The following is a 27,407-nucleotide window of genomic DNA, read 5'->3' as shown; positions in this document are numbered from 1 at the left end:
AGGGAAGCCCCTTTCTTTGAAAAAGGAAGACATCTCCCTCGTCCTAGAATGAAAAGCCTCATCCTGAGAGCAGATGCGGTGGAGACGGAGGAATTGCGAGAAGGGGATGGCGTTTTTGCAAGAGACAGGGTGAGAAGAGGAATAGTCCAGATAGCTGTGAGAGTCAGTAGGCTTATAGTAGACATCAGTGGATAAGCTGTCTCCAGAGACAGAGACAGAAAGATCTAGAAAGGGGAGGGAGGTGTCGGAAATACATCTGCAGAATTCCTGTTTGCCCTGGAATATCCCCTCTCTCTCCAACCCCAGGATCCCTGGGCAGTGATGGGGAGCAGGAACCCTGGAATATCCCCTCTCTCTCCAACCCAGGGTCCCTGCGTAGTGATGGGGAACAGGAACCCTGGAACATCCCCTCTCTCTCCAACCCAGGGTCATCGGGCAGTGATGGGGAACAGAAACCCTGGAATATCCCCTCTCTCTCTCTCTCCAACCCCGGGGGGGGGTCCCTGGGCAGTAATGGGAAGCAGGAACCCTGGAATATCCCCTCTCTCTCTAACCCCAGGGTCCCTGGGTGGTGATGGGGTACAGGAACCCTGGAATATCCCCTCTCTCTAACCCCAGGGTCCCTGAATGGTGATGGGGTACAGGAACCCTGGTATATTCCCTCTCTCTTTAACCCCAGGGTTCCTGGGCAGTGATGGGGTACAGGAACCTTCTCTCTAACCCCGGGGTCCCTGGGAGGTGATGGGGTACAGAAACCCTGGTATATTCCCTCTCTCTCTATCCCCGGGGTCCCTGGGTAGAGAGAACGTACAGACTCCTTATAAACCACGGCGGGAATTGAACCCAACCTTCCAGTCGCTGAAGCAGTGCACTGTCTGCTCTTTGACCAACCCGAGCTGATACATTTAACGCCAGAGGGAAAACGTTTAAAAGAGCTTTAAAGGTTTAAAGGGGAAGGGCTGGGTAAGGGGAGCAGTAGGTGCCTAAAAACTGCTCCAGGGATGGTGGTGGACACAGATTGACAGTGGGATATCGTAGTGTAGATACGACAGTGGGGATATCGTAGTGTAGATACGACAGTGGGATATGGTAGTGTAGATACGATAGTGGGGATATCGTAGTGTAGATACGACAGTGGGATATGGTAGTGTAGATACGACAGTGGGGTATCGTAGTGTAGATACGACAGTGGGGATATCGTAGTGTAGATACGACAGTGGGGATATCATAGTGTAGATACGACAGTGGGATATCGTAGTGTAGATACGACAGTGGGGATATTGTAGTGTAGATACAACAGTGGGATCTCGTAGTGTAGATACGACAGTGGGAATATCGTAGCGTAGATATGATAGTGCTATTTAAGAGGCTTTTATAAAAAACATGATTCTGCATACAAAAAAGAGGTAATTGAATTGTACATCATATTCAGCACAGTCAGGGCTTGATCCTTGTATGTTTTGTCTGGATTTATTGAATTAATTGAAGAATGTTCTCTGGTTGTCATGGTACTATGGTACTGTGAAACCCTTGTTAGCAAGTCAACAATCCAGACTCCAGTTAATACTCTAACCACAGGTTATGTTACTGAACAAGCATCTGGTAGTCTCCATGGGGCTCAGTACCATACATGGAGTTACACTCAGTGGCCATTTTATGAGGTATCTATGTTCTATGAGTGTATGTTCATGGTCTTCTGCTGCTGTAGCCCATCCACCTCAAGGTTTGACGTGTTGTGCGTTTAGAGATGCTCTTCCAAACATCACTATTGTAACGTGTGGTTACTTGGCTGTGTGGTTAGGCATAGCTCAAATACCATCTATAAATTTGCTGACGATACAACCATGGTTGGTAGAATCTCAGATGGTGACGAGATGGCGTACAGGAGTGAGATATGCCAACTGGTGGAATGGTGCCACAGCAACAACCTGGCACTCAACGTCAGTAAGACGAAAGAGCTGATTGTGGACTTCAGGAACGGTAAGACAAAGGAGCACATACCAATCCTCATAGAGGGATCAGAAATGGAGAGAGTGAGCAGTTTCAAGTTCCTTGGTGTCAAGATCTCTGCAGATCTAACCTGGTCCCAACATATCGATGTAGTTATAAAGAAGGCAGGACAGTGGCTATACTTTGTTGGGGGTTTGAGGAGATTTGGCATGTCAACAAATACACTCAAAAACTTCTATAGTTGTACCATGGAGAGCATTCTGACAGGCCGCATCACTGTCTGGTATGGGGAAGGGCTACTGCACAGGACCTGCAGAAGGTTGTAAATCTAGTCAGCTCCATCTTGGGCACTAGGCTACAAAGTACCCAGGACATCTTTAGGGAGCGGTGTCTCAGAAAGGCAGCGTCCATTATTAAGGACCTCCAGCACCCAGGGCATGCCCTTTTCTCACTGTTACCATCAAGTAGGGGGTACAGAAGCCTGAAGACACACACTCAGTGATTCAGGAACAGCTTCTTCCCTTCTGCCATCCGATTCCTGAATGGACTTTGAAGCTTTGGACACTACCTCACTTTTTTTAATATATAGTATTTCTGTTTTTGCACATTTTTAAAAATCTAGTCAATAGACGTAATTGATTTACTTGTTTATTTATTATGTTTTATTTTATCATATTTTTTTCTCTTTCTGCTAGATTATGTATTGCATTGAACTGCTGCTGCTAAGTTGACAAATTTCACATCACATGCCGGTGATAATAAACCTGATTCTGATTCTGATTCTGATTGTGTTACTGTCGCCTTTTTGTCAGCTTGAACCAGTCTGGCCATTCTCCTCTGACCTCTCTCATTAACAAGGCGTTTTCACCCACAGAACTGCCCCTCGCTGGGTGTTTCCTTTTTGTTTTTCACACTGTCAACTCTGGAGACTGTCGTGAGTGAAAATCCTAAGAGATCAGCGCTTTCTGAGATACTCAAACCACCCTGTCTGGCACCAACTATCCTTCCACAGTCAAAGTCACTTTGACCATATGTCTTCCCCATTCTGATGTTTGGTCTGGATAACAACTGAACCTCTTGTGAGCTTATCCGTGTAAGCGGAACAAGTGCTACACATGCCCTTACTCTTCCTCCCTCTCCACCATTCAGGGGCCCAGACAGTCCTTCCAGGTGAGGCGACACTTCACCTGTGAGTCGACTGGGGTGATATACTGCGTCCGGTGCTCCCGATGCGGCCTTTTATATATTGGTGAGACCCGACGCAGACTGGGAGACCGCTTTGCTGAACACCTACGCTCTGTCCGCCAGAGAAAGCAGGATCTCCCAGTGGCCACACATTTTAATTCCACATCCCATTCCCATTCTGACATGTCTATCCACGGCCTCCTCTACTGTAAAGATGAAGCCACACTCAGGTTGGAGGAACAACACCTTATATTCCGTCTGGGTAGCCTCCAACCTGATGGCATGAACATGGACTTCTCTAGCTTCCGTTATTGCCCCTCCTCCCCCTCGTACCCCATCTGTTATTTATTTATTATTTTATATATATATATATATATATATATATATATATTCTTTTTCTCTCTCTCCTTTTTCTCCCTCTGTCCCTCTCACTATACCCCTTGCCCATCCTCTGGGCTTCCCCCCTCCCCCTTTTCTTTCTCCCTGGGCCTCCTGTCCCATGATCCTCTCATATCCCTTTTGCCAATCACCTGTCCAGCTCTTGGCTCCATCCCTCCCCCTCCTGTCTTCTCCTATCATTTCGGATCTCCCCTCCCCCTCCTAAATCTCTTACTATCTCTTCTTTCAGTTAGTCCTGACGAAGGGTCTCGGCCTGAAACGTCGACTGTACCTCTTCCTAGAGATGCTGCCTGGCCTGCTGCGTTCACCAGCAACTTTGATGTGTGTTGACTGAACCTCTTAACCATGTCTGCATACTTTTATGTATTGAGCTGCTGCCACATGATTGGCTGATTAGATATCTGCATTAACAAGAAGGCGTACCTAATAAAGTGGCCACTGAGTGTTTATCTCCATTTATAGATCAATTTGGAAGTTAAGGTTAGTCCTGGGAAGATGATCGCATGTTGTATCCGAGTCGAGGATGTTAGTTACGTGTTAAAGAGGTGGATGAGGTTATAACACTTACCCAGGATGGAATTTGCATCATTCACTGCAACAGAACGGACAAAACATTGATTAGAGTCAGAAACAGCTTTAATATCACCAGCATGGGTTTTGAAATTCGTTAACTTTGCAGCAGCAGTACATGATATTACAGAGAAAAAAAACTATGAATCTATATTTATATTAGTTAAATTAAATAAGTAGAGTGTAAAAAGGATCATTGGGGACCCGAGTCACCCCAACTACAAACCTTTCCAGCTGCTACCATCCGAAAAACGGTAACGCAGCATAAAAGCCAGGACCAACAGACTCCGGGACAGCTTCTTCCACCAGGCCATCAGACTGATTAATTCATGCTGATACAATTGTATTTCTATGCTATATTGACTGTCCTGTTGTACATACTATTTATTACAAATTACTATAAATTGTACATTGCACATTTAGGCGGAGACGTAACATAGATTTTTACTCCCCAGGTATGTGAAGGACGTAAGTAATAAAGTCAATTCAATTCAAAAATAGAAATTAAAAAAGAGGTGAGGTAGTATTCATGGATTCAACGTCCATTCAGAAATCAGATGGCAGAGGGGAAGAAGCTGTTCCTGAATTGTTGAGTGTGTGTCTTTAGGCTTCTGTACCTCCTCCTTGATGGTAGCAATGAGAAGAGGGCGTGACCTGGGTGATGGGCATCATTAATATTTGATGCCCGAAACGTCGACTGTACTTTTTCCCATGGATGCTGCCTGGCCTGCTGAGTTCCTCCAGAACTTTGTGTGTGTTGCTCGGATTTCCAGCATCTGCACAATTTCTCTTGTTTCTCCTCCTTCCTTTCCAGTTCTGTTGAAAAGTTTCGGCCCAAACCATTGACTGTCCATTTCCCTCCCTAGATGCTGCCTGACCTGCTGAGAGTTCATTTAATTTGGTCAATGAGACTCGAACCAGACTCGAACCATCTCAGGACACCTAGGAATGAGACCTGGGGAACGTCCTGCACTCTAGCACCACATACCTTCAGAATCATTCACCTCAGAGGGTCGCGATTGCTCAGTCAGTGAGGAATTCAGGGACTTGGGATAAGACAAGAACGCAGATTTGGATTTCTGCCTTGGCCACAAAGTTACTGCATTTATTTTGAGAGGACTGGAATAGCAAGGATGTAACGCTGAGGCTTTATTAGGCACTAGTCAGACCGCTCTCGGAGTACAGTCAACAGCTTTAGTCCTCATATCTAAAAAAGGACGGAGAGGTATCCAGCAGAGGTTCACAATAATGATCCCAGAATGGAAGGATAACATATGAGGAACATTTGATGGCTCTGGGCCTGTGCTCACTGGAGTTTAGAAGAGGAAGGCATGGATCTCATTGAAACCTATGGAATGTTGAAAGGCCTAGAGAGAGTGGACATCGAGAGAATGTCTCCTAGGACTGGAGGGCACAACGTCAGAGTAGACGTTCCCTTTAGATGAGCAGGAATTTCTTCAGGCAGAGGGTGGCGAATCTGTGGAATTCATTGCCACAGATGGCTGTGGAGGCCAAGTCATTGGGTGTATTTAAAGCAGAGTTTGATAGGTTTTTGAATAATAAGGGTTCCGGGGAGAAGGCAAGAGAATTAGATTGAGAGGGATAATATATCAGCCATGATGGAATGGCAGAGAAGACACGAAGGGTGAATGGCCTAATTCTGCTCCTATGTCTTATGGTCTTATTACAGAGCGAGGCTGAGAGGCCGATAGCTTTCTCCTGCTCCTGGCCCTGTTGTTTTTAAAATCGTACCTGTGTTCTTCAGCGTGCCATCGCCCTGGAGTAGGCAGCCCTGCAGTGCTCCGGCCTGAGTCAGCGTCCCTCCGAAAATCAGCTTCAGCTCCTCCAGTGAGCCCTGCGCAGAGACAGAGCACCAGTCAGTGACACGGACTCAAACCCCCACCCCCCCGTGGACAAACCATGGCAACTGCGCAAGCAAGCGATCCCAGAGGTGGTCAGACCCCGGCCCTCGTGTTCTGAAAGCCTAGTTCAGAGGCCACACTGAAGAGTTCTTGTTCACCCAGCCCTCCCTGGTGGGTAATTCTCCTCCCCGACCCTGCATCCCACTCCACCAGTCTTGTCAGTTACCACTTCCCTGCCCTCTCTGGGTTGCCCTGTGGAATTTTATCTTTTTAATGTTGTTTAGAGATGCAGCCTTCCAGCCCAAACAGGCTTCACCGCCCAGCAACCACCTATTTAACCCTAGGCTAATCACAGGACAATCTACAAGAAGACTGTAAGAGACAGGAGCAGAATTAGGCCGTTCGGCCCATCGAGTCTGCTCTGCCATAGCATCATGGTTGATCCATCTTCCCTCTCAACCCCATTCATCTGCCCTTACACACCCCGACTAATCAAAAACTTATCAACTTCTGCCTTAAATACACCCAGTGATCTGGCCTCCACAGCTGTCTGTGGCAATGAATTCCACAGATTCACCACCCTCTGGCCAAAGAAATTCCTCCTCATCTCCATTCTCCCTCTATCCTGATGCTGTTCCCTCTGGTCCTAGACTCCCCCACCACAGGAAACATCCTATTCACATCCACTCTTTCAATGTTCAATAGCTTTCAACGAGGTTCCCTCCCCCTACCCCCAAATTCTTCTAAATTCCAGCGAGTACAAACGCAGAGCCATCAAACACTCCTCATACAATAAGCTTTTCATTCTCAGGATCAATCTTGTGAACCTCCCCTGAACCCTCTCCAATGTCAACACATCCTTTTTCAGACAAGGTGCCTAAGACTGCTCACCGGACTCCCAAGTGAGGCCTCACCAGTGCTTCACAAGTCCTCAGCATTACATCCTTGCTTTTATATTCCAGTCCTCTCAAAATGAATGCCAACATTGCATTTGTCTTCCTCAAGCCTGCAAGCTAATCTTCAGGGAATCCTGCACAAGGACTCCCAAGACCCTTTGCACCTCAGATTTTTGAACTTTCTGCCCATTTAGAAAACAGTCTACGTTTTTGTTCCTTCTACCAAAGTGCGTGACCATACACCTCCCAACAGTGTACTCTGTCCGTCACTTCTTTGCCCTTTCTCCAAATCTGTCTACGTCCTTCTGCAGACTCCCTGCTTCCTCAACACTATCCGCCCCTCCACCTGTCTAAGTATCGTCTATAAGTCCCGGCCACAAAGCCATCAATTCCATCATCCAAATCATTGACGTATAATGTAGAAGAAGCGGTTCTAACACCGACCCTGGCAAAACACCACTAGTCACTGGCAGCCAACCGGGAAAGACGTCCTTTATTCCCATTCTTTGCCTCCTCCCAACCAGCCAATGCTCTGTCCACGCCGGTACCTTTCCTGTAATACCACGGGCTCTTATCTTGCTGACCAGCCTCATGTGTGGCACCTTGTCAAAGGCCTTCTGAAAATCCAAATACACAATATCCACTGATTCTCCTCTGTCTATCCAGCTTGTTATTTCCTCAAGGAATTCCAACAGATCTGTCAGGCAAGATTTTTCCTTGAGGAAACAATGCTGACTATTCCCTATTTTATCATGTGCCCCCAAGTTCCCTGAGACCTCATCCTTGATAAGTGACTCCAACATCTTCCCAACCACTGACATCAGGCTAACTGGCCTATAATTTCATTTCTTTTGCCTCTTTTCCTTCTTGAACAGTGCAGTGACATTTGCAATTTTCCAGTCCTCTGGAACCATGCCAGAATATAGTGATTCTTGGAAGGATCATGACTAATGCCTCCATAATCTCTTCAGCCAACACCTTCACAACCCTGGCTGTGAAATCATCTAGTCCAGGTGATTTACTTCCTTCAGTCCTTTCAGTTTCCCAAGCACCTTCGCTGATTTCTGCCCCCGACACTCTCAAACCTCCAGCATACCGTTAGTGTATTCCACAGTGAAAACTGATGCAAAATGCTTATTTAGTTCATCTGCCGTTTGCTTGTCCCCCATTACTACCTCTCCAGCATCATTTTCCAGCAGTTTGATATCTACTCTCGCCTCTTTTGCTCTTTATATATTTGATAAAACTTTTGATATCCTCTTTCATATTATTGGCTAGCGCACCTTCATGTTTTAATTTTTCCCTCCTTATGTTTTTTTAAAGTTGCATTCTGTGCTTCTCAATCCTCTAACTTCCCTCTAAGTTCTGGTCTATTGCCTTTATGCTCTTTTGGACTTCCCTTGTCAGCCACGGTTGTGTCATGCTGCCTTTAGAATACTTCGGGATATATCTATCCTGCGCCTTCCGAATTCCAGCCACTGCTGTTCTGCCGTCATCTCTGCTAGTGTCTCCTTCCAGTCAACTTTGGCCAGCTCCTCTCTCATGCCTCTGTAATTCCCTTTACTCCACTGTAATAGTAATACATCTGACTTTATTCTTCTCCTTCTCAAATTACAGGATGAAGTCTATCATATTATGATCACTGCCTTCCAAGGGTTCCTTTACCTTAAGCTCCCTAAACAAATCTGGTTCATTACACAACACCCAGTGCAGAATAGCCTCTGCCCTGGTGGGCTGAAACACAAGCTACTCTGCAAAGCCATCTTGCAGGTTATCTACAAATTCCCTCTCTTGGGATCCAGCGCCAACCCGATTTCCCCAATCTACCTGCACATTGAAGTCCCCCACGACTATCGTAACATTGCCCTTATAACATGCCTTTTTGATCTCCTGTTGTAATGTGTAGCCCACATTCTGGCTACTGTTCGGAGGCCTGTATACAACTCCAGTCAGGGCCTTTTACCTTTGCAGTTTTTTGACTCTATCCACAAGAATTCAACATCTTCCAATCCTATGTCACCTCTTTATAAGAGTTTGATTTCATTTTTTGCCACCCCCTCTGCTGACCTGCCCGTCCTTTAGATACAACGTGTATCCTTGGATGTTCAGCTCTCAATTATAATCTCCTTTCAGCTACAACACAAGAGAAGAAATTGCCCTTTTAAACCCACACAAGAGCACAGGCCATCAACTTTTTGCTGTTGACGTTTCTGTAGCAGGCAATTTATTTTTTACGAGGTCGAGTCGCTAGCTCGACGCTCAACCCAGCACAGATGGAAAGCGAACAACACAAGACAATAACCGATTAACCTACAAAGGGGTATGTCTTTGGAATGTGGGAGGAAACCAGAGCACCCGGAGGAAACCCGTGCAGTCACAGGGAGGACGTACGATATCCTTAAATGAACTCCGAACTCTGACATCCTGAGCTGTAACAGTGTCCTGCTACCACGGCAGCTAATTCCGGCCACACATGTAAAGAGGTGGTGTATGGCATACTTTGGATGAAGAGCCTCGGCCCAAAACGTCAACTGTTTATTCATTTGCATAGATACTGCCTGACCTGCTGAGTTCCTCCAGCATTGTGTGTGTGTTGTTCAAGATTAATAGCATCTACAGAAGTGGTTTGCCTTTGCCTTCTTCTGGGCAGTGTCTTTACAAGATGGGTGACCCCAGCCATTATCAGTACCCTTCTGACATTGTCCGCCTGGTGTCAGTGGTTGCAAAACCAGGACTTGTGATGTGCACCAGCTGCTCATACAGCCATCAACCACCTAGTCCCATGGCTTCATGTGACCCTGATCAGGGGGCCAAGCAGGTCCTACCCCTCGCCCAAGGGCAACGTGCAGGTTAGCGGAGGGAAGGAGCACCATACACCTCCTTTGGTAGAGACGGATCACCACCCCACCACCCCACCACCCAACAGTTAAAGGACTGTATACGATTCTGGTCACCCCTATTACAGGAAGGACGTGGAGGCTTTGAAAGGACACAGAAGAGGGCTTAGAGGGCATGAGCTACAAGGAGAAATTGGACAAACTTAGGTCGTTTACTCTGGAGTGTAGGAGGCTGAGCCTGATAAAGGTTTATAACATTATGAGAGGCTCAAAATGTGCAGACAGTCAGAATCTTTTTCTTTTCTCCCCAGTGTGAGATGGCATGCATTTCAGGTGAGAGGAGGACAGTTTAAACAGGATGTGTGAGGCAAGGTCTTTTTTTTAATTTTTCCACACAGAGAGGTGGTTACCTGCAATGGTCTGCCAGGAGTGGTGGTGGTAGCAGATATGGCAGAGGTGTTTAAGAGGCTGTTAGATCGGAGTTTAATGTGCAGGGAATGGAGGGATATGGATAATATGCAGGTAGAAGAGATTTACACCCAGACCTCGCTTAATGCTGAGGACGCATCCTCGGCGCCGTGTAAATCAGTGCTATGCGGGGTCACTATAACATTACGTAAATGGACGAGTGTGTCTGATAAAACAAATCAAACCCAAGATATAGGCTTCGAGATTTGAAGCCCTTTTCTTAAGTTTCCTCTCATGGAGTAGTTCGCGGCAGCAGGAAATCATGTGAAGAACGCCTCTCTCTTTGCCTTAACGCTTCACTCCCAGTCAGGATCAATTTCGGTGAACTGGTCCATGACTTGTATGATCGTAGTGATGCTAGTGTGAGGAACTTTGTGGTGTTTCCTCTTCTCTTCTGGCCTTCAGTGCTGCAGGGAAAGTCCTGGGCTGCCTTGCTGTCTGCACTAGCTGCTCACCAGAGAGACGTAGGCTATGGAGGTTACTGTGCTGTTTAAATCTATCAAACCAGCCTCTGCTGGCCGTGAATGTTACTGACAGATCTTCTTCTTGAACATGATTGAAGATGCTTCTTGCTTTTTCCATTATTATCGGCTGGCTTGGGGACATGTTGTTTCGTTGTGTTTGGTCATCTACCCACATATTTAGTCTATTTTCCATGTTTTCAAACAAATGGCTCCTTAAATGAGTCACGTCCGTTGACGCTAACTTTGAAGTCATCGTCGCAAAAGCTTTCATCTTTTCTGCATTTTTTATAATTGTTCCGATCGTCGATACAGCCGATTTCAAAGAAGCGCCAACATCAGCCTGACTCTCACCAGCTTCCAAACGCCGTATCACTTGCAGTTTCACATCCATGCTCAAGCTTTTCCTAGACACCTTAGATGTACTACCCTCACTGGAAGTTGCAGGCTGTTTTCCAAACATTATGGGTGAAAAAAAATGGAATAAATTGGCAAGGAAGCAAGAACATTTACACCCGTGGGGGAGGCAGAGAGTGAACTGATACGTGAGTGGCTGTGAGTGGCTCAGAGCATGTGTAAAGCGTTTTCATTGGCTGATTGAATGCTTACTCTAATGGCGACCGCTCTCGAGAAGTTTTAAGTGTTGCTTAAAATGAGTTTTTGTCATTTTTTAAAATGTCAACAAAGAATTTAACTAGAGATCAAAGAACTGAACTAAAATTGAACTAACGAATTAAAGCAATAACCACGTCGTAATGAATCAGTGCTATGTGGGGTAGCATTATGCTGGGACAGAGTGTAGTTTAATTTAGCAATGTGTTCAGCACAGAAATTATGGGCCGAAGGGCTTGCGCTGTGCTCTATACATACTCCACGCAATGGGGAACATCCATCTCCCTGACCATGGCAATGCCCAGACACTAGCGAATCGTGTTCCCAAGCTCACCTCCTGCTGTCCGAATACTTTGCTGGTCCTGGTGTGGATGGAGTCCGTGGCCTCGGAGGGGATAGCCGCCACGGCCGGGAGCCCAGCACTGGAAGCCGCCCTTCGGCAGTCAACGTAGAGCTCCGCGGCGATCCGGCTGCTCTGCAGCCCACTCAGCCGCAGGATGATGGAGTGCGACTTCCCGTCAGCCAGCCGCGCGTTCTGCAGGCTCACGGACTGGGTCTTCCCGTCCTCCCTCAGGTAGCGGAGAAGCACTGGGGAAGAGCGTGACATGTCAGCACCCAACACTCGCTTCCAACTTTTACAGATAAACCATAGAAAGATGCGTCACGGCTTGGCACGACAACTGCCCGGCACAAAGAAACGGCAGAGTCGTGGGCACAGCCCAGGCATCACACAAACCAGCCAACCCCATCTACACTACCGTCTGCTGTCATCGCCAGAAATAAAATAAAATAACTGGGCCCAGAACACATGCACACCCACGACTCAACCACACTTTGTTTTACTTGTGCACAAGGGGAACAGTGTGACCCCTGTTGCCTACACTGTCCTGAGGTCAGAACAGAAAAAATTATCTTTAAGTACAGAATTGGCTCATCAGTTGCAGATATCGATCATTTGGTAAACTGTTTGAATTCCTTACCTGCAGGAACAATTGCCACTTGCAATAGAGGTGTTAAAAGCCAATACAAACTACAAGCTGATAACAGATGACACTTTGAAGTTAGTAAAGGAATTGTCCCTTAGTTGCTGGGTGTATTTCACATCTTTCCATTATTCCTATCTCATAGAACATAGAATAGTACAGCACAGTACAGGCCCTTCGGCCCACAAAGTTGTGCTGACCCTTAAACCCTGCCTCCCATATAAGCCCCCACCTTAGATTCCTCCATATCCCTGTCTAGTAATCTCTTAAACTTCACTAGTGTATCTGCCTCCACCACTGACTCAGGCAGTGCATTCCACGCACCAACCACTCTCTGAGTAAAAAACCTTCCTCTAATATCCCCCTTGAACTTCCCACCCCTTACCCTAAAGCCATGTCCTCTTGTATTGAGCAGTGGCGCCCTGGGGAGGAGGCGCTGGCTATCCACTCTATCAATTCCTCTTATTATCTTGTACACCTCTATCATGTCTCCTCTCATCCTCCTTCTCTCCAAAGAGTAAAGCCCTAGCTCCCTTAATCTCTGATCATAATGCATACTTTCTAAACCAGGCAGCATCCTGGTAAATCTCCTCTGTACCCTTTCCAATGCTTCCTCATCCTTCCTATAGTGAGGTGACCAGAACTGGACACAATACTCCAAGCGTGGCCTAACCAGAGTTTTATAGAGCTGCATCATTACATCGCGACTCTTAAACTCTATCCCTCGACTTATGAAAGCTAACACCCCATAAGCTTTCTTAACTACCCTATCCACCTGTGAGGCAACTTTCAGGGATCTGTGGACATGTACCCCGAGATTCCTCTGCTCCTCCACACTACCAAGTATCCTGCCATTTACTTTGTACTCTGCCTTGGAGTTTGTCCTTCCAAATTGTACCACCTCACACTTCTCTGGGTTGAACTTCATCTGCCACTTCTCAGCCCACTTCTGCATCCTATCAATGTCTCTCTGCAATCTTCGACAATCCTCTACACTATCTACAACACCACCAACCTTTGTGTCATCTGCAAACTTGCCAACCCACCCTTCTACCCCCACATCCAGGTCGTTAATAAAAATCACGAAAAGTAGAGGTTACAGAACAGATCCTTGTGGGACACCACTAGTCACAATCCTCCAATCTGAATGTACTCCCTCCACCACGCCCTCTGCCTTCTGCAGGCAAGCCAATTCTGAATCCACCTGGCCAAACTTCCCTGGATCCCATGCCTTCTAACTTTCTGAATAAGCCTACCGTGTGGAACCTTGTCAAATGCCTTACTGTAGAACCATAGAACCATAGAAACTACAGCACAGAAACAGGCCCTTTGGCCCTTCTTGGCTGTGCCAAACCATTTTCTGCCTAGTCCCACTGACCTGCACACAGACCATATCCCTCCATACACCTCCCATCCATGTATCTGTCCAATTCATTCTTAAATGTTAAAAAAGAACCCGCATTTACCACCTCGTCTAGCAGCTCATTCCATACTCCCACCACTCTCTGTGTGAAGAAGCCCCCCCTAATGTTCCCTTTAAACTTTTCCCCCTCACCCTTAACCCATGTCCTCTGGTTTTTTTCTCCCCTTGCCTCAGTGGAAAAAGCCTGCTTGCATTCACTCTATCTATACCCATCATAATTTTATATACCTCAATCAAATCTCCCCTCATTCTTCTACGCTCCAGGGAATAAAGTCCTAACCTATTCAACCTTTCTCTGTAACTGAGTTTCTCAAGTCCCGGCAACATCCTTGTAAACCTTCTCTGCACTCTTTCAACCTTATTTATATCCTTCCTGTAATTTGGTGACCAAAACTGAACACAATACTCTAGATTCAACCTCATCATAACATTCCAGCTCTTATACTCAATACTTCGATTAATAAAGGCCAATGTACCAAAAGCTCTCTTTACGACCCTATCTACCTGTGACGACACTTTTAGGGAATTTTGTATCTGTATTCCCAGATCCCTCTGTTCCACTGCACTCCTCAGTGCCTTACCATTAACCCTGTATGTTCTACGCTGGTTTGTCCTTCCAACGTGCAATACCTCACACTTAAAATCCATCTGCCATTTTTCAGCCCATTTTTCCAGCTGGTCCAAGTCCCTCTGCAGGCTCTGAAAACCTTCCTCACTGTCTACTACACCTCCAATCTTTGTATCATCAGCAAACTTGCTGATCCAATTTACCACATTATCATCCAGATCATTGATATAGATGACAAATAACAATGGACCCAGCACTGATCCCTGTGGCACACCACTAGTCACAGGCCTCCACTCAGAGAAGCAATTCTCTACCACCACTCTCTGGCTTCTTCCATCGAGCCAATGTCTAATCCAATTTGCCACCTCTCCATATATACCTAGCGACTGAATTTTCCTAACTAACCTCCCATGCGGGATCCATATAGATCACATCCACTGCACTACCCTCATCTACATGCCTGGTCACCTCCTCAAAGAACTCTATCAGGCTTGTTAGACACGATCTGCCCTTCACAAAGCCATGCTGACTGTCCCTGATCAGACCATGATTCTCTAAATGCCTACAGATCCTATCTCTAAGAATCTTTTCCAACAGCTTTCCCACCACAGACCTAAGGCTCACTGGTCTATAATTACCCGGACTATCCCTACTACCTTTTTTGAACAAGGGAACAACATTCGCCTCCCTCCAATCCTCCGGTACCATTCCCGTGGACAACGAGGACATAAAGATCCTAGCCAGAGGCTCAGCAATCTCTTCTCTCGCCTCGTGGAGCAGCCTGGGGAATATTCCGTCAGGCCCCGGGGACTTATCTGTCCTAATGTATTTTAACAACTCCAACACCTCCTCTCCCTTAATATCAGCATGCTCCAGAACATCAACCTCACTCATATTGTCCTCACCATCATCAAGTTCCCTCTCATTGGTGAATACCGAAGAGAAGTATTCATTGAGGACCTCGCTCACTTCCACAGCCTCCAGGCACATCTTCCCACCTTTATCTCTAATCAGTCCTACCTTCACTCCTGTCATCCTTTTTTTCTTCACATAATTGAAGAATGCCTTGGGGTTTTCCTTTACTCTACTCGCCAAGGCCTTCTCATGCCCCCTTCTTGCTCTTCTCAGCCCCTTCTTAAGCTCCTTTCTTGCTTCCCTATATTCCTCAATAGACCCATCTAATCCTTGCTTCCTAAACCTCATGTATGCTGCCTTCTTCCTCCGGACTAGATTTTCCACCTCACTTGTCACCCATGGTTCCTTCACCCTACCATTCTTTATCTTCCTCACCGGGACAAATTTATCCCTAACATCCCGCAAGAGATCTCTAAACATCGACCACATGTCCACAATACATTTCCTTGCAAAAACATCATCCCAATTAACACCTGCAAGTTCTAGCCTTATAGCCTCATAGTTTGTCTTTCCCCAATTAAAAATTTTCCTGTCCTCTTTGATTCTATCCTTTTCCATGATAATTATAAAGGCCAGGGAGTGGCGGTCACTGTCCCCCAGATGCTCACCCACTGAGAGATCTGTGACCTGACCGGTTCATTACCTAATACTAGATCTAGTATGGCATTCCTCCTGGTTGGCCTGTCCACATACTGTGACAGGAATCCATCCTGGACACACTTAACAAATTCTGCCCCATCTAAACCCTTGGAACTAATCAGGTGCCAATCAATATTAGGGAAGTTAAAGTCACCCATGATAACAACCCTGTTATTTTTGCACCTTTCCAAAATCTGCCTCCCAATCTGCTCCTCTGTATCTCTGCTGCTACCAGGGGGCCTATAGAATACCCCAGTAGAGTAACTGCTCCCTTCCTGTTCCTGACTTCCACCCATACTGACTCAAAAGAGGATCCTGCTTCATTACCCACCCTTTCTGTAGCTTAATAGTATCCCTGACCAGTAATGCCACCCCCTCCCCTTTTTCCACCCTCTCTATCCCTTTTAAAGCACTGAAATCCAGGAATATTGAGAATCCATTCCTGCCCTGGTGCCAGCCAAGTCTCTGTAATGGCCACTACATCATAATTCCATGTATGTGTCCATGTATGTATGTGGTCTGTGTTCCTCTAGGTTGATTACACAGTTATTCTCCCATGTCTGTCTGCAGTAAGCAAAGCTGGCTCCAATTGTCTCACTTCCAAGGTTTCACTTAACTACAACTGCGCCAGGCTCTCCTTGCCTGGACATTGTCTTTAACCCTTGCCTTACCACAACTTCCACACCACCTCAGCAAAGCAACCAACAGAATCAAGGACACCTCCCACACTGGTCACTCTCTCTTCTCCCTCTTTCATCGGACGGAAGATACAAGAGCGTGTGAACTTATGCCGCCAGGTTCAAGAACAGCTTCCATCCCACTGACGTCAGACTCTCGAACGGACCTCCCGTACGATAAAGATTAACTCTTGATCTCCCAAACTGTCTCATCACGGTCCTTGCACATTTTATTATTTGGAGCTACAACACGGTAACAACACAGCCCTTTGGCCCAACAAGCCTACACCACCCAATTATACCCAGTTAACCTACTAACCTGCAGGTCTTTGCAAAGTGGGAGGAAAGCGAGGTGCCCAGAGGGAGCCCTCGCAGTCATGGGGAGAACGTACAGACTCCTTACAGAAAGTGGTGGGAATCGAACCCGGGTCACTGGCGCTGTAATAACTAACAGTCGGCACGGTCAGGGTTCGATTCCCGTCTCTGCCTGTAAGGAGTTTGTACGTTCTTCCCGTGTCCGTGTGGGTTTCCTCCGGGTGCTCAGGTTTCCTCCCACATTCCAAAGACGTAGTGAGGGTCAGTGAACTTTGGACATGCTATGTTGGCGTCAGAAGATTGCTAAACCTTGCGGGCTGCCCCCAGCACAATCATCGCAGACTGAATTTGAAGCAAACAATGCATTTCACTGTGCAGGTTTCAATCTGCACGTGACAAGTACACTGAGTGTATGTCTGTGGTCTTCTGCTGCTGTAGTCTGTCCACTTCAAAGTTCAATGTGTTGTGCTTTCAGAGACGCTCTCCCAGACATCCCACCCTGCAGAAACTCATTTCAGGGAGGTAGCACCATCAATTTGCAGGAGACTCCCGGAACTTCCGGGAGAGGTGGGATGTCAGCTCTCCTGCGCCTTATTGTTGTAACCTGTGGTCATTTGAGTTCCTGTTGCCTTCCTGTCAGCTTGAACCAGTCTGGCCATTCTCCTCTGACCTCTCTCATTAACAAGGCATTTTCACCTGCAGAACTGCTGCTCACTGAATGTTTTTTTGTTTTTTGCATCGTTCTCTGTAAACGCTAGAGACTGTTGTGTGTGAAAGTCCCAGGAGATCAGCAGTTTCTGAGATACTGAAACCACCCCATCTGACACCAACAATCATTTCACAGTCAAAGTCATTTAGATCACATTTCTTCCCCGTTCTGATGTTTGGTCTGAACAACAACTGAACCTCTTGACCACGTCTGCATGCTTTTACGCATTGAGTTGCTGCCACATGATTGGCTGACTAGATATTTGCATTAACGAGGAGTTGTATAAAGGTATCTAATTAAGTGGCCACTGAGTGTAAAGCTAATCTTCTTTTAAAAAAAAAGCTCTCTGGCCCCTGTCTCACCACTCCCCCGCTCCTCTCTACACTGGCTACCTCCCCCTTTCCCTCTGCAGGGTTTCGACCCGAACTCCCCTGATCCCCACAGACTCTCCCGTTCGGATTGTCTGTTGCGCTGGGTCCCAGCCACTGCAGTACCCCCCGCATCTCCCCCTACCTCTGTTGATCTTGCCCATCACGGATACCTCCAGGTAGCGCGTGTTGTCACGCTTGTGGTAGAAGCCCAGCAGGATGCCACCCTGTGCGGGCGGCAGCTGGAACGTAGACACCAGGAAGAGCTCACCCACCGCCGGGATGTCCGTGGCCAGCCTCTCCACCGCAGCGGCCTCTTGCAGCACGTTACGCACAGACATGAAATCGACCACTGTCGGGAAGGAGGCAGAGACGTTGATCACAATCAGAGCACTGAGAATCTGAAAGCACGTGACCTTCAAAAGATATAGTCATAGTCATACTTTATTGATCCCGGCGAAATTGGTTTTTGTTATAGTTGCACCATAAATAATTAAATAGTAATAAACCATAAATAGTTAAATAGTAATATGTAAATTATGCCAGGAAATAAGTCCAGGACCAGCCTATTGGCTCAGGGTGTCTGACCCTCCAAGGGAGGAGTTGTAAAGTTTGATGGCCACAGGCAGGAATGACTTCCTATGATGCTCTGTGTTGCATCTCAGTGGAATGAGTCTCTGGCTGAATGTACTCCTGTGCCCACCCAGTACATTATGTAGTGGATGGGAGACATTGTCCAAGATGGCATGCAACTTAGACAGCATCCTCTTTTCAGACACCACCGTCAGAGAGTCACCACCTTTCAAAGTAACATTATTATCAAAGCAGATAAATGTCACCCTGCACTACCTTCAGATTCCTTCCCTTGTAGGCAGTTACAGGAAAATAAAGAAATACAATCAAATTTAAGAATAACAAAATAACGACTGACAAACTATCAACGTACTGAAGATGACAGACTGTGAAAAATAATAATACGGAGAACGAGTTGTGAAGAGTCCATGAAAGTGAGCCTGTAGGTTGTGGAATCAGTTCAGAGTTGAGGTGAGTGAAGTTATCCACACTAGTTAAGGAGCCTGAAGGTTGAGGGGTAATAACTGTTCCTGAACCCGGTGGTGCGGGATCCAAGGCTCTTGCACTTCCTGCTCGATGGTAGCAGTGAGAAGAGAGCGCGGCCTGGGTGGTGGGAGTCCTTAATGATGGACGCTGCTGTCCTACAACACCGCTCTGTGTAGACGTGCTCCATGGGGGGACAACTGAAGGATAACACCATCATCATCATGCGCCATGTCATATGACGTCATCATTGTGTGCCCTGTCGTATGATGTTGGCGATCGTGGTCTTTCCACGACCATGATGGTTGGCAAATTCTCCTACAGAAGTGGATTACCACTGCAGCCTTCTGGGTAGGGTCTGTACAAGACCGGATCAACACTCTCCAGAGACTGTCTGCCTGGCATCAGTGGTCGCGTAACCAGGACTTGCGATATGACCATCCACCACCTGGTCCCGTGGCTTCCCGTGACCCTGAAATTATTTCCTGACTTTAGGTTCAACTAAGAGGAGCAAAGTTACCTAAAATATAAATTCAATGCAAAATCAATTAAATATTGAAACAGCAGCTCCAACCAAAACAAAAGGAAAAATTAGAACCAAACCACAATGAGGAATGAGACATCGGCTGCAAATTCACAATTTAATTTGTTTCTGACATTTTTATAAACCACTCACTCCACAAAGACCATGTATATATTAGTGTTTCCAATCTGAGTCGTGTTTGACAATAAATGAGATGCTTTCCTCCACAAAGTACGTACTAAGTCATGAAGTATTTACTGGGGTTGCATAGAAACCTGTCTATGTTTACTCCCGAGGCCCCCTTCTCATTACTGCCATTGGGGTGGAGGTACAGAAGCCTGAAGGCACACACTCCACACACTCAGTGATTCAGAAACGGTTTCTTCCCCTCTGCCATCAGATTTCTGAATGGTCATGACTTAGTATGGAAAACCCAATGCCCAGGAACAAAAAAAAAGCTTACAAGAAGTGCTGGATACAGCCCAGTGCGTCACAGGTAAGGCCCTCCCCACCAATGAGCACATCTACGTGGGGTATTATTGCAGGAAAGCAACGTGCTTCATCAGGGACCCCCATTACCCAGGCCGTGCTCTCTTCTCACTGCTGCCATCAGGAAGGAGGTACAGGAGCCTCAGGACTCACACCACCAGGTTCAGGAACAGTGATTACCCCTCAACCATCAGGCTCTTGAACCAGAGGGGATAACTTCACACCTCCCGGCACTGAACTGATTCCACAACCGATGGACAATCCTTACTAGCTCTTCCTTCAGTTAGTCCTGATGAAGGATCTCGGCCCGAAACGTCGACTGTACCTCTTCCTAGAGATGCTGCCCGGCCTGCTGTGTTCACCAGCAACTTTGATGTGTGTTGTGACAATCCTTGGACTTGTTTTTAAGGACTGTACATCTCATATTCTCGATATTTATTATTTCTTATTATTTATTTTTCTTCCTCTTCTTTGTATTTGCAGTTTGTTGTTTTTTGCACGTTGGTTGTTTGTCCACCTCTGCTGTGGGTGTTGTCACTGATTCTCGTGTTGCTTGGATTTACTGTGAATGTCTATGAACTCTCGGGGTTGTTCATGGTGACGTTCTGGATATATACTTTGATGTTACTTTGAACTTGGACACTGAATAGTCTATATCAATTTGTTATTCCATATTTTGTATTACTTACTTTGCTATTTTATTGCAATTTTATATCTTTGCCACAAAATAACAGATTTCACATTCTACAAGTCAGCATTAATAAAACCTAATTCCATTCTAACGTTGAAAGTACAAACTAAAGGTCTAATAATAAACATTTTGGTAAATTGGTCTACAATACTATTGTGATGTGTACAGAATTCACATCACGGCCGACCTCTCCTGGTCCCTCAACATCACCTCCCGGAATAAGAAGGCACAGCAGCGTCTCCACTTCCTCAGGAGACTGAGGCAAGCGAGGCACCCTCCATACCCACCTTAACTGAATTTTACAGGAGCACCATTGAGAGAGTCCTGACAAGCTGCATCGCCATCTGGTAGGGAAGCAGCCCAGCATCGGACTGGAAGTCCTTGCGAAGGACTGTGAGATCGGCTGAGAGGATGTTAGGGGTCTCCCCACCATCCATCGGGTACATTTATCAGGAGCGCTGCGTATGCAGGGTCCTTAGTATTATCAAGGATCCCACCCATCCATCCAGCATCCTCTTTGACTTTCTACCATCGGGCAGGAGTCTCTGATGCATAAAGACAAGAATGGTCAGGATGGGAAACAGTTTCTTCCCTCAGAACTCCCTGCTACGTTGTATTTGAAGTGTGGCCAGTTAATCTGTGCCGTATCTTACAGTATTCAATCTATGCACTTCAGTTTATTTATGCTTAATTCATCTGTAGATTTCATCCTTACTTTCCGAAGTTATTGTGTGTTATGTGTACGACTGTGCTTTACACTCAGGCCCGGAGAAACATTGTCTCCTTTGATTTAGTATATACATGTACAGAGTTACACGACAATAAACATGACTTTGCACAGTGTAAAACTGTGCATTGAAAGCCCTTTACACAATGGTTTCATTACAGCAAGGTAGTACAAGGGAAAGCACTCACAGAATACAGAACAGAGCGTTACAGTTACAGAGAAAGTGCAGTGCAATGTGTAATGGCCACAATGAGGTCACAACTCCACCCCATCACACAAGGACTATTCCAGAACTATTTTTTTAACAGGGATATAGGGATATAGGTCCTGGAGTCTGACTTTCTGCCAGGCAGTGTATCTTAGACCATAAGACATAGGAGCAGAATTAGGCCATTCAGCCCATCGAGTGTGCTCCGCCATTCCATCATAGCTGATTTATTATCCCTCTCAAAGCCATTCTCCTGCCTTCTCCCGGTAACCTTCGATGCCCTTAATAACAGAACTATTATTCTGCCTAGTCCCATGGACCCACACCTGGACCATAACCCCCTCCCCGCCTCCTCATACTCCTCTCATCCAAACTTCTCTTAAAAGTTGACATCGAACCCACAGCCACCGTTTCCGTTGGCTTATCATTCCATGCTTTGAGTGAAGAAGTCCCCATTCAGGTTCCCCTGAAGTATTTCACCCTTCACCCTTAACCCTTAACCCATGACCTCTAGTTCTAGTCTCTCCCGACCTCTGTGGAAAAAGCCTACTTGCATTTACCCTATCTATACCTTCATACTTTTGTAAACCTCTATCAAATCTCCCCTCAGTCTACTACATTCTGGAGAATAAAGTCCAAACTTATTCAACCTCTCCCTATAACACGGGTCCCAAGTCCTGGCAACATCCATTTAAATTTTCTCTGTATACCTTCAATCCTAGTTACATTTTTCCTGTAGGTAGGAAAGGTGTAAACTGCACACAACACTCCAAATCAGGCCTCACCAACGATTTATACAACATCAAAATACAACTTTTCATATTCCTCATGGAGACACAAGTCCCTGGAGATGCTGGGCTCTGGAGTAACTTTTGTCTGAGGCTCTCAAAACCCTCAATTTATCCTCCTCTTCTTAAGATACCCTCAATGCTCTGCCTTTGTCCAGAGGCTCATGTGCACCTCAGTATTAAATTACCTCCTCTAAATGGGCCCCTCACTCAAACCCTCTCACGAGTGGAATCATCTCAACATCCATTCTGATAAGTTCCTTCAGGTTCCTACATACCCCCCAGTGGCCACTTTACCAGGTGCACCTGCTCGTTAATGCAAACGTCTAATCCGCCAATCACACGGCAGCAACTCAATGCATAAAAGCATGCAGACATGGTCAAGAGGTCCAGTTCTTGGTTCGGACCAAACATCAAAATGCAGAAGAAATGTGGTCAAAGTGACTTTGGTCGTGGAATGATTGTTGGTGCCAGATGGGGTGGTTTGAGTATCTCAGAAACTGCTGATCTCCTGGGATTTTCATACACAACAATCTCTAGAGTTTACAGAGAATGGTGCAAAAACAAAATAAAACATCCAGTCAGCAGTAGTTCTGTGGGTGAAAACACCTTGTTAACGAGAGATCAGATGAGAGTGGCCAGACTGTTTCAAGCTGACAGGACAGTACAGTAACTCAAATAACCACATGTTATGAAGTAGTGTGCAGAAGGGCATCTCTGAATGCACAATATGTTGAACCCTGAAGTGAATCTGCCATTGTAGCAGAAGACCACGAACAAACACTCAGTGGTCGTTTCATTAAGTACAGGAGGCGACTAATAAAGTGGACACTGAGTGTAAATGAGGCAGATAGTCACATTCTTTACTCCGACCAGAACTAGGAGGCTTAGGTTTGGGGTGACAGGGGACCCGAGGGGCAACTTTTTCACACAGAGGCAAGTACAATGGTATCATTTAAGAAGCACATAGGAACATGCACAAAATGCTGGAGGAACTCAGCAGGTCAGGCAGCATCTATGGAGAGGAATAAACAGTTGATTTTTGCGCTGAGACCCTTCATCAGGATCTTGTGTCCTCATGAAGAGTCTTGGCCCGAAACGTCGACTGTTCATTCCTCTCCCTAGATGCTGCCTGACCTGCTGAGCTCCTCCAGCATTTTGTGTGTGTTACTCTGGATTTCCAGTGTCTGCAGAATCTCTTGGGTTTATGATCCCACAAACTGGCCGAGTGGATCTCTACAGAGGAAGAACTACAAAACTTAATTGATACAGTTGTTGAAGAAAGTGGAAAAATAGGTCTATCTATCAATTGCAAAAAGACAGAATGTATGGTGATATCCAAAAATGGGAATCCTATCTGCAGGCTGAGAATAAACAGGGAAGACATAAAACAAGTACAGAACTTTTGCTACGTAGGAAGCTGGGTGACATCAGATGGCAGGTGCAACAGGGACATCAAAAGAAGAATAGGGATGGCAAAGACACCTTTACGAGAACGAAGAGTATACTGACCAATACTAAACTAGGCATGACAACCTGCCTCAGAGCACTGAAATGTCAAGTTTATCCAGTTACGTTATATGGCTCAGAATGTCGGACAATATCTAGTAACATGAGGAAATGAATTGAAGCAGCAGAGATGTGGTTTTTGAGGAGGATGCAAAGAATATCATGGACGAAACAAATATCTAACGAGGATGTCATGAACAGAGCAAGCACAAGAAGAGAAATAATGTATGAGATCATGAAAAGGCAACATAACTTCATTGGACATGAGTTAGAATGCATGGTAATTATGGGAAAGACTGAAGGGAAGAAAGCAAGAGGAAGGCAAAGGCAAATGATGATGGAGACAGCAGCCAGAGAACTGGAAATGAATACCAGTGAATTGATCCACCTAACCCGAAACAGGAGTGTGTGGGCAATGGCAGTCAGAGCTCAAACTGGGCACGGCACCTGATGATGATGATGATGATGAATCTCTTTTGGATATGGTCCAATGTCAAGATAACCTTTCTTAAATAAGGGGACCAAAACTGAGCACCGGACACCCAGTGTGACCTCACCAGTACCCTGCCCAACCGTAACAAGCCAGATATCAGTGAACTCGTCTGGCCACAGGGCCTGAGTGACGGAGCAGGCTCGAGATATTGGATAATCTGTCCATTCGCCTATTTCTCATGCTCTTAAGTCATACCCATGTTCCTCAGAGTGTCATCGCCCTGAAGTGAGCAGTCCTGCAGTGCTCCCATCTGGCTGAATGTCCCTCCGAGAATCACCTTCAGCTCCTCCAGTGAACCCTGAACAGAGGCAACACACCGGTCAGCGAAAGGGAGACACGTCACGCAAACTAAAGACGCCGCAGAGAGTCGTGTGCTCAGCCCAGCACATCACAGGCACATCCCTCCCTCCCCACTGCTGACGGCTTCTCCAGGAGGTGCTGCCTCCAGACCCCCACCATCTAGTACATCCCATCTTCTCACAGCTTCCATCAGGCAGGAGATACAGGAGCCTGAAGTCCCACATCATCAGGATCAGGAACAGCTACTTCCCTCCTACCATTCAGTTCTTGAACCAACTGGCCAAATCTTCATCACGAGGGCTCAGCATCACTACGACCACTGTGAGGGGGGATCTCATTGAAACCTATCGAATATTGAAAGGCCTAGATAGAGTGGATGTGGAGAGGGTGTTTCCTATGGTGGGAGAGTCTAGGACCAGAGGGCATAGCCTCAGAATAGAAGAATGTCCATTTAGAACGGAGGTGAGAAGGAATTTCTTTATCCAGAAGCTGGTAAACCTGTAGAATTCATTGCCACAGCCGGCTGTGGAGGTCAAGTCATTGGGTATATTAAAGCAGAGGCTGATAAATTATTTGATTACTTACGACATCAGAAGTTATGGAGAGGAGGCAGGAGAGTGGGAATTGAGAGGGAAAATGAATCAGCCATGGTGGAATGGCAGAGCAGACGAAATGGGCCAAATGGCCTAATTCTACTATGTCTTATGGTTACTTTGCTCTGAAATGGAGGGTTTTTTGGTGCTAATTCTGTCCTTTTTTTTGTGAGAATTGTCTATAGTTTTGTTTAATCTACGTTTTCTTTGTGAATGGTGTGTACCTGATGCTCCAAGCCTGCGATGCTGTTGCAAGTTAAGTCTTTCATTGCAGCTGTGCAGACAGGGACTGGTGCAGGTGACATTAAACCTGACTTTGACTTTGCTGGGGACCAGGGGCTGAGGGATAAGGCAGAAACTTCTCCGGGTAGGGGGGGCCCGAGTTTGTACGGTCGGGTGGTTCAGTCACAACACGAGGGGAAGACTCTTTAGTGCAGGGATACTACTTTCCTTCATTTTTGGGGTCGGGCCCCTGCTTGCAAGGAAGGGTAACGGACCTCAGCTTTAGATGCCTCTCAAGAACACCTCGAGCTGTGAACAGCCTCGCGCTAACCGCTACGGCTTCATGGTAGCACAGACGCGATTACAGCTCGGGGCGTCAAGAGTTCGGAATTCAACGCCGGCGCTGCCCACAAGGGGTTTTTCCCGTCCACCCCGCGACCGCGTGGGTTTCCCCCAGGTGCTCCGGTTTCCTCTCATAGTCCGAAGGCGTCCCGGTTAGTAGGTTAATCGGTCGTTGTAAATTGTCCCGCGATTAGGCTCGGGTTGCTGAGCGGCGCAGTTCGTAGGGCCGAAAGGGCCTGTATCTCAATCAATAAGTAAATCAGAGGATGAGGGCATCGTTTTCCCGAACACGTAGAGGAGAGAGTCACACGTTTTTTTTGTGGGATTTCAATCCAGGGTCCGGGAGAAATACCATGGGAATGGTTCATAGATTTCCCCCTCGACACAGGACGGCCCAAGACGTGGCAGGAAGGGCAGCTGCTGCCTCGTGACTTCAGCGACCTGGGTTCAACCCTGACCTCTGACCTCTCCCAGTCCCCACGTGGAGTTTGAACCCTTAACCCTGCATTTTTTAATTCATTGAAGATAAAGCGCATTACAGGCTCCGCCCAGCAAACCGTGATTTTAACCCTAGCCTAACCACAGGACAGTTTACAATGACAAATTAACCTGTACGTCTTTGGACTGAGAGGGGAAACCCGTGCGGTCACGGGAAGAGTGTACAACCTCCTTACAGACAGTGGCAGGGTTACCGTCTCCCTCTCGCGCTGGGGGTTCCCCTACCTGTGTTGGAGCAGTCCAACACTACCCCCTTCTTGCAGCGAGAGGGAGATGTCCTCGATTCTCCCCACGTGATGAGGGAATGCCCTGTTGCTGTGGTAACTGCTACACTATCAGGCTGCAGATTAACATAACACTATTACAGCACCACAGGCTCAATTTCCCCGCTGTCTGTTGGGGGTCTGTACGTTCTCCCCGTTACTGTGTGTGTTTCCTCCAGAGGCTCCCATTTCTTCCCACAGTCCAAAGACGTACCGGTGGGTAGGCTGATCGGTCAAAGGCGGGTAATTGGGCAGAGCGGCCTCATTGGGCTGGAAGGCACGTGATCGAAGTAAAAACTTTAACAGATCCCGAACCCACCTGTGGATGTGCGAATGTCTTACTGGTCCTGGTGATCGTCTGGGCGGGGATGGAGGCCACAGCCGGCAGGCCCATGCTGGAGTCCACCCTTCGACAGTCGACGTAGAGTTCCACAGCGAGCTGGCCCTGCTCCTGCTGCAGCCCGATGAACCTCAGAACGACGGAGTGGGAGTCCCCATCGGCCAGCACCGCGTTCTGCAGGCTCACGGACTGGGTCTTCCCATCCTCCCTCAGGTAGCGGAGAAGAACTGGGAGAAAATGACCATTACTGTCCCCTGGTTGCTCTGTGGGCCTCACCACCCTGCCTTTACCGCCAGATACACCATACGCATAGCACCAGGCTCCAGAACACCTTCGATCTCACTGTAGTAGACTATTGGTCAGACCTCTTGCCTTCACTATCTACCCCGTCATGGTCCTGAATCCTATCTTCTGTCTGCACTGCACTTCCTCTCCAACGAGACCATAAGGAGCAGAATTAGGCCATTTGGCCCATCAGGTCTGACCCGCCATTTGATTACTTTCCCTCTCAACCCCATTCTCCTGCCT

General features: G+C 46.8%; 1 protein-coding gene across 3 annotated transcripts in view; it reads right to left on the bottom strand.

The window, feature by feature from the left end:
* Positions 1 to 27,407, bottom strand: part of LOC134342994 (thrombospondin-3-like) — a 96,425-nt gene that overhangs the window by 54,017 nt on the left and 15,001 nt on the right. For all 3 annotated transcript variants that reach the window (XM_063041772.1, XM_063041773.1, XM_063041774.1), the window contains 6 exons: positions 26,859 to 27,106; positions 24,517 to 24,619; positions 17,983 to 18,189; positions 11,575 to 11,828; positions 5,857 to 5,959; positions 4,103 to 4,126 (listed from right to left, as the gene is read on the bottom strand). In XM_063041772.1, the coding sequence (XP_062897842.1) occupies positions 4,103 to 4,126; positions 5,857 to 5,959; positions 11,575 to 11,828; positions 17,983 to 18,189; positions 24,517 to 24,619; positions 26,859 to 27,106 (939 nt within the window). The remainder of the gene's footprint in view (positions 1 to 4,102; positions 4,127 to 5,856; positions 5,960 to 11,574; positions 11,829 to 17,982; positions 18,190 to 24,516; positions 24,620 to 26,858; positions 27,107 to 27,407) is intronic.

This window comes from Mobula hypostoma, chromosome 2 (genome assembly GCF_963921235.1).
Source record: "Mobula hypostoma chromosome 2, sMobHyp1.1, whole genome shotgun sequence".
Classification (NCBI taxonomy): domain Eukaryota; kingdom Metazoa; phylum Chordata; class Chondrichthyes; order Myliobatiformes; family Myliobatidae; genus Mobula; species Mobula hypostoma.
Note: the sequence above shows the minus strand (reverse complement) of the source record. Positions and strands in the feature narration are given on the sequence as shown.